Here is a 7,218-nt window from a genome sequence, read left to right as displayed (position 1 = left end):
AAAACCAAAAAAAAAAGGGGGGGGGAATGTGGAAATAAAGTGTGGATCACAGATGCGGGGTGGTTAATCATCTGGCTCTGGATTCTCTCATCTATAAAGGAGAGATTGGAACAGGATCCGCAACATTCCTATTAAGATTTAATTGGCTGGATGTGGTGATTAATAATGTAGTCCTGGCTACTTGGAAGGTTAAGACAGGAGGATCACAAGGTCCATGCCAGTTTGGGAAATTTAGCAACACCGAGTCTCAAAAAAACAAGCAAACAAACAAACGAGCATGGTGGTACAAGTTTTTAATCCCAGCACTGAGGAGATAAAAATGGGAGGATCAGGGCTGGTGAGATGGCTCAGCGGGGAAGAGTCATGAGTTCAAATCCCAGCAACAACATGGTGGCTCACAACCACCTGTAATGAGATCTGATGCCCTCTTCTGGTGCATCTGAAGACAGCTACAGTGTACTTACATATAATAAATAAATAAATTTTTTTTTTTTTAAAAGGTAAAAAACGGGAGGATCAGAAATTCAAGACCACTCTCAACTGTTTATCTAGCTGAAGGCTAGCTTTGACTAATGAGTCTGTCTTAAACAAAAAACAATAAAGGACACTTGTATCCTTCCAGTATCTGGGAAGTGGAGACAAAAGAACCAGCTCAGTTATCCTCTGTAACACAATGAGTTGGAAGGCAGCCTAGGTTACATGACACCTTGTTTTTAAAAACAAAAGGTACTTGCCTAGCATTTCTAAGGCCCTGGGTCCTATCCCCTGTACAATAAGAAATTAGATTAATGCATGTAAGCTACTTAAACAGAGTTCAGCACTTTGTCGGATGAATACTTAGGCTCTTGTTAATGCTAAATGTTTATGCCAAGAAATAGTTTATTCTTTTGAAGCTATATTGCAGGGGATATTTTAAAACACTGATAGAGTGACAAAGGAGACATCAATAGGATTCACTTACCTATTTTTTATTCTTCAGGCAACCTTAAAAAAAAATTGCTTAGTTGATGGTTTGTTTTTTGTCAGCTTGACACGAGTTATAGTCACTTGGAAAGAAGAACCCTCAACTGAGAAAAATGCCTCCATCAGACTGGCCTATAGGGATATCTGCAGGGGCATTTTCTTGGCTAATAACTGATGTGGGCGGGTGAGTCTGGGTTAAGAGGCAGGCTATATAGCAAGCCTTGAGAAGCAAGCCATAAGCAGTGTTCCTCCATGGTCTCTGCTTCATTTCAGTTCCTGGCTTGATTTTCAGCCCTGACTTCCCTTAGCAATTTACCAACAAAGGTTTATGCAACAACTACTATTCAGTGAGCCATCTCTATCCTGCTTGCTTGCTTTTTGAATAGGCTCTCACAATGTAGTCCAGGGTGGCCTGTAATTGACTACATAGGCCAGAATGGATTCGAACTCATCATCCTCCTGCCACCATCAATCCCCTCTTATAGGATTACCATTATGCTAGACTTAACATCTTGAATTTCAGCCTTGGAAATTCTGCTTATGACACTGAGAGGAATACTCGAGATACAAATTCTAGCTTAAGGTGAATATAACAGACGATTGGGATAGTTTCCTTAGGTCAAGCCCCAAAGCTTGTTTTTCCTAATTGCATCTTATTAAAATACTCAAGTTTCATAGGGGCAACCATCCAAATCCAGTTAGTCCCAGTGATTCTTCTCATCGCATGATTCTTCTCATCGCATGATTCTTCTCATCGCATAGATATTTAGAGATTCATCACTGCGCTAGGAACTAGAGAATGTTTTAGGAATTAGTCTCTGCATATATTTTATTTGCCTGGCCAAATATGTGCTGCTAAGAAGCAGCTTAAACCACTTTCATGAGAAAGTCTTATTTCTGATTTTTAGCTAGTGGTTGGCATACGCACGTCCTTCTGATCCCAGTACATTATCCCTATGTATACAAAAGGTGTCAAGGGGAAAATGAATAGAACTCAAGGGGTGGAGCTTCGGTCCTTGTACGGGAAACTACAGTCCTTTAATGCGCCTGCGAGGCTCCCACGCCCCGGGAAAGGTTCCTATCGATTTGCTCTGTGCTCCGCAGCTCTTTCTGGTTGCAGGCAGCCATCTTGCCTGGAGCTTGAGACAGGGAGAAGAGAAGAAACGGGTGACACTGGGCTTAGGGTGGCCGGAGGAGGTGGCCTCAAGAGCTAGGGGTAGCCCCGGAGGTGGTCCTGGGTCCTGGGCTATGCTCTAGGACCAGAAAAGGGAAGGCGGAGGGCAGAAGGCTTGATGGGTGGGGAATGTCAAACAAGACTTGCTATGGGGGGGAGGGGCGTTGCTAAGGCAACTGGGGAGGGCGGGGTCATGTCTGAACTGCTGCTCTGAGTCACCAGAGTGCTGCCCAGGAAAGGCAGGGCTGGGGTGATGACCACGCTAACGACCCAGTGGGATTTCGCGACATCACCTGTGTGGAGGGACTTCGTATCTATGGCAACTGTCACCTGGTGGAAGGGGCGGAATTAGATTTCCTCTGCCTGAGACGCTGACATTCCAAGCCCTTGCCCTGCAGGCTCCCGCAGGCAGACAAACCAAAGAAGGAAGCCAGGGAATGGCCGCGGTGTGGCAGCAAGTCTTAGCAGTGGACGCGAGGTGAGGCGTGGGGTTGGAGCCCATGGGAGCGGAACTTACTGTGGTGCATGAGCAATGGCGATAAGTGAAGCTGGGCGGAGAAGTTGGCTGGTGCGGCTGCGTGAGCATGCGCAGTAGCTTGGTGTGGGATAGTCCGGTGAAGTGGCCAGGGCTGGAGCAGGTTCTAAAGAGCATGCTGGGAAAATGCGGTTGGAAATGGACATGCGCAGACTGTCTTTGGATGGATAGTGGAAGTCAGGCTGGTGACTTCCTATCTAGTCCCTTATTGCCTATCCTCTTCCCCAACTTTTTCTTGATATCACTACCCTACTATTATTACACAATTGCTATCCCATACTAACCTCCCTGACCCTAACTTCCATTGATGTACATTACCAATCTGACGTATGTCATCATGCTAGACTGATATTACAGTTGGCCCAGACTGACCCCAACAGAGCTGCAAATTGACTATATTGGCGCTAGACTGATCTTTTCATCATAACACTGATTATTACATAATTACCCCATCACAATCCCTTTGCTGCTCTTGATCACTCTTACCATCCCAGTCACTGCCAAACATTGTACCATCCTGTGCCTTGAGCTGATTTATTCCCTCTGTCCTGTGCCTGCTGCCTGCCCTGCCTCCTGGACCCCACAGGTACAACGCCTACCGTACACCAACGTTTCCACAGTTTCGGACCCAGTATATCCGCCGGCGCAGCCAGCTGCTGCGGGAGAATGCCAAAGCTGGGCACCCCCCAGCACTGCGTCGGCAATACCTGAGGCTACGGGGCCAGCTATTGGGCCAGCGCTACGGGCCACTCTCGGAGCCGGGCAGTGCTCGTGCCTATAGCAACAGCATTGTCCGCAGCAGCCGGACTACCCTTGATCGAATGGAGGTGAGCTCCTGGCTACACCACCTGCCATGTATCTCCCCTGCCTCTGTAGTCACCACAGTTTTTGGTCAAACATCAGTGATGTACAAAGTACTGTTCCAGGGTCAGTAGAGGACTAAAAGGTAATATAGAAACCAAGTCAGTGAACATTGATAAGCAGACAGTGAATTAGATAAACACGGAGCAAGTCAGATTGATGAGTTGATAATTTACCATGGTATTATAGCAATGCTAAGATAGTAACGTACAACAGACTTAAGAGACAAAAAGGAACAAGTGTCTGGTACGCGAATATAGTTCAGTGACTATCGTGATTGCCTAGTATGTGTGAGACTGGTGGTTCTATTCCCAACATGGCCAAGAAGAATGAAAAGTCACTGCTTTGAGCTAAAGGAGGGAGCTGTTTTTAATAGGGAAGAGTTCTCTGAGGAGGTAACACTGAAACCTGACAGAAGTGAGAGACTGATTTGAGTGGTTTTCTGGGGAGGAAGTAGTCATTCCTTGTGAGGATAGCATGTATGTACTAAGGATATATTGAACAGGCAAGGACAGAAACAAAATTACTTAGTGAAGAAAGTGAGCAGTGACAGTGGTGGCTGGCACTGTGTGTGGTGAGCCCCAGACTTCAACTGTTCTCAGAGACTAATTTCTTTTCTTTCTTTCTTTCTTTCTTTCTCTCTTTCTTTCTTTCTTTGTTTTTGTTTTTGTTTTTGTTTTCCAGACAGGGTTTCTCTGTGTAGTCTAGGCTCTCCTTGAACTCACTCTGTAGACCAGGCTGGCCTCAAACTCAGAAATCCGCCTGCCTCTGCCTCCCAAGTGCTGGGAGTAAAGGCTTGCGCCACCACTGTCCGGCATTTCTTTTCTTTTTTGAGACAGGATCTCACCACGTAGCCCAGGCTGGCCTCAAATTCACTGGATAGCCAAGGCAGGCCTTGAGCTCAGTGATCTTCCTAACTCAGTTTTCCAAGTGCTGGAATTAGAGGCATGCAGCATCCCCAACCTTTTCTTGCTTGCAGGACTTTGAAGATGATCCCAGAGCCTTAGGGGCTCGAGGACACCGCCGTTCTGTCAGCCGAGGCTCCTACCAGCTGCAGGCACAAATGAACCGGGCAGTCTATGAGGACAGGTACATACCAGAGGCAGGCAGGGGGTGGAGATTCACCAGGAGGAGAGGAGCCCTGGGACTTGGCAATCTGAACACCCACACCTACCTCCTATCACCCCCCCCCACTTCCTGTTGGGGCTCAGGCCTCCCGGCAGTGTGGTACCTACATCGGTGGCAGAGGCAAGTCGGGCCATGGCCGGGGACACATCGCTGAGTGAAAACTATGCCTTTGCAGGCATGTACCATGTTTTTGACCAACACGTGGATGAGGCAGGTGAGCTAATGGGTGGCAGGGCCTATCACCAAACATTTGTTCAAACAACTGCCCAAGGCATCTTTTTCTAGAGTGCAAGGTCTCTGGCACCACACATCAGGAGGAGGAATTAGCACAGATAAAACCTTTAGCAAATGCAAAAGCCCCCTGCAAAGTGCTCCAAAACGGTTTTGGTACTTTAGGTACTGTAAAGAGCCACAGAAACCCAAGAGAGCCCTTTGTAGCAGGTTGCCTGAGTTCTTGAATCTCTTGGAAGAGTTCAAAACCTTTGCTAATGGGAACTCCCTTGCAGAGGACACAGTGGGCCTCAATGTGTGGATGGTTTTGCAAACTCCTGAGAGCTTGATTATTGTAAAGTACTCATTAAGACAGTACAAACTTTTTGCATTGCAAAAGATTTTTGCAGTCCTCAAGTGTCTGCTAAGACTTAGAGAGCATTTTTGCAGTAGGCCTTCTAAGATTAAAACTGCCTTTGTCAGCCAAGGAAAGTCCTTTGTTGAGGCTACCATTCCTTGTGCTCAGTGATGTGTTGACTCCCACATGTGGCTCCTTGGCATTTGCAGTCCCAAGGGTGCGCTTCGCCAATGACGACCGGCACCGCCTGGCCTGCTGCTCCCTGGACGGCAGCATCTCCCTGTGCCAGCTGGTGCCTGCCCCACCCACTGTGCTCCATGTGCTGCGGGGCCACACACGTGGCGTCTCAGACTTCGCCTGGTCCCTCTCCAATGACATCCTTGTGTCCACCTCCCTCGATGCCACCATGCGCATCTGGGCCTCCGAGGATGGCCGCTGCATCCGTGAGATCCCTGACCCTGATGGCGCCGAACTGCTCTGCTGCACCTTCCAGCCGGTCAACAACAACCTCACTGTGGTCAGGCTCCAGGACACCTGCTCACCAAGGGCGGGCATGCTGGGTCTGGAGGGCTTTCCTGGGGCACTAGAGAATAAGGTTTAATACCCGCTATCACAGCAGTCCTATGGTCAGACTCAAAGGGCAAGAGACCAACGAAAAGCACAGTTCGTGGTCTGGAATGGCCTTGCTGTGTAGACTTGTGTGTAGACTCCTGGGCTTGGGTAGAGGGGGTGGCTCATGGCCCTGGGATTCTGCTGGTCCCATCAACCGTGGTCTCACAGTTTTCTGTCTACAGGGGCTGCTGCTAGGGAACAGGATGATGAGGCTGAAAGCACGTCTAGTCTATCAGTGGCAGCCCCACTGTTGTCAGACTCCAGGACAGACTGGTCAGAGGGCAGAGGAAGGACATGGAAAGTCTGGCATGGCCTGGGGGGTAGGGAGTTGAAATATAGGGGGACAACAGGCCATGAGTGAGCTAGCGCTTGGGGCTCTGTCTCTTTGTAATGGTAGCAGCTCATGGGCTTCAGGAGGGGGCAGTCCAGGGTGTAAGGGAAAGATGTAAAGGTGTTACAAGCTGAGTTTTTCAGACTTAGAGACTGAGACTGCTTTGGTCTCATGAGCCCAACTGATCTATTGTGGGCATTTTGAGGACATAGCTAAGGAGTAGGAATTATGCATGGGTCACCTTCTGGTATACCTGCCAAAGTCCCACTGTGCTAAAGACAAAGGGCTAGATGGGTCAGAATGATAGTGTATGTATTCCACCCACAGGTGGGGAATGCCAAGCACAATGTGCATGTCATGAACATCTCCACAGGCAAGAAAGTGAAAGGTGGCTCCAGTAAACTGACAGGCCGCGTCCTCGCCCTGTCCTTTGATGCCCCTGGCCGGCTGCTCTGGGCAGGCGATGACCGCGGCAGTGTCTTCTCCTTTCTCTTTGACATGGCCACAGGTAGGCAGACCATAGACCTTGGTTTTGGTACACTTGGCTTTTATTCTCCCAGGACTTAGACCTTGTCTCCTTTGCCTCCACTGATCAGGAAAGCTGACCAAAGCCAAGCGACTAGTAGTACATGAGGGCAGCCCTGTAACGAGCATCTCAGCCCGGTCCTGGGTCAGCCGTGAAGCACGAGACCCCTCACTGCTCATCAATGCCTGCCTCAACAAACTGCTGCTCTACAGGTAGGTTCCTCCCTGCTCAGGGCCATTTTGGCAGGGAGGGCTCATCCCTTCCCTTAGAATGGAACAAGAACCTGTCTCCATCACATTAATTCAGAGTGCTGGTCTAGTTGGTACAGAGCTCTAGGTTCCATCCCCAGAAACATACCACATACATACATACATACATACATACACATACACACACACACACACACATATACACACACACTATCTATCTATCTATCTATCTATCTATCTATCTATCTATCTATCTGTCTGTCTGTCTGTCTATATTATATATAAAATAGTGATACCTTGCCTATATATAT

General features: G+C 48.4%; 1 protein-coding gene and 1 long non-coding RNA gene across 8 annotated transcripts in view; one reads left to right on the top strand and one right to left on the bottom strand.

The window, feature by feature from the left end:
• Positions 1-1,763: 1,763 nt before the first annotated feature.
• Positions 1,764-3,066, bottom strand: LOC116068549. 2 transcript variants are annotated; one of them, XR_004109626.1, is made up of 3 exons: positions 2,991-3,066; positions 2,655-2,790; positions 1,764-2,102 (listed from the first exon to the last, which is right to left on the bottom strand). It is a non-coding gene; the product is annotated as an uncharacterized LOC116068549 (long non-coding RNA). The 2 variants fall into 2 exon arrangements; XR_004109618.1 differs by having other exon boundaries at positions 1,764-2,790.
• The window catches only part of Wdr13 (WD repeat domain 13), a 9,378-nt gene continuing 4,179 nt past the window's right edge, over positions 2,020-7,218 (top strand). The window contains exons 1-8 of one of the 6 annotated variants that reach the window (XM_031337797.1): positions 2,020-2,037; positions 2,536-2,615; positions 3,259-3,499; positions 4,513-4,622; positions 4,745-4,875; positions 5,439-5,776; positions 6,500-6,680; positions 6,769-6,910. In XM_031337797.1, coding sequence (XP_031193657.1) covers positions 2,575-2,615; positions 3,259-3,499; positions 4,513-4,622; positions 4,745-4,875; positions 5,439-5,776; positions 6,500-6,680; positions 6,769-6,910 — 1,184 coding nt within the window. In that variant the 5' untranslated portion in view covers positions 2,020-2,037; positions 2,536-2,574. Of the gene's footprint in view, positions 2,616-3,016; positions 3,500-4,512; positions 4,623-4,744; positions 4,876-5,438; positions 5,777-6,499; positions 6,681-6,768; positions 6,911-7,218 lie in introns of all 6 variants that reach the window. The other 5 variants (XM_031337714.1, XM_031338062.1, XM_031337885.1 and 2 more) reach the window with 5 other exon arrangements.

Source organism: Mastomys coucha, chromosome X (assembly GCF_008632895.1).
Source record: "Mastomys coucha isolate ucsf_1 chromosome X, UCSF_Mcou_1, whole genome shotgun sequence".
Taxonomy (NCBI): domain Eukaryota; kingdom Metazoa; phylum Chordata; class Mammalia; order Rodentia; family Muridae; genus Mastomys; species Mastomys coucha.
This window is presented reverse-complemented; position numbering and strand designations above follow the sequence as displayed.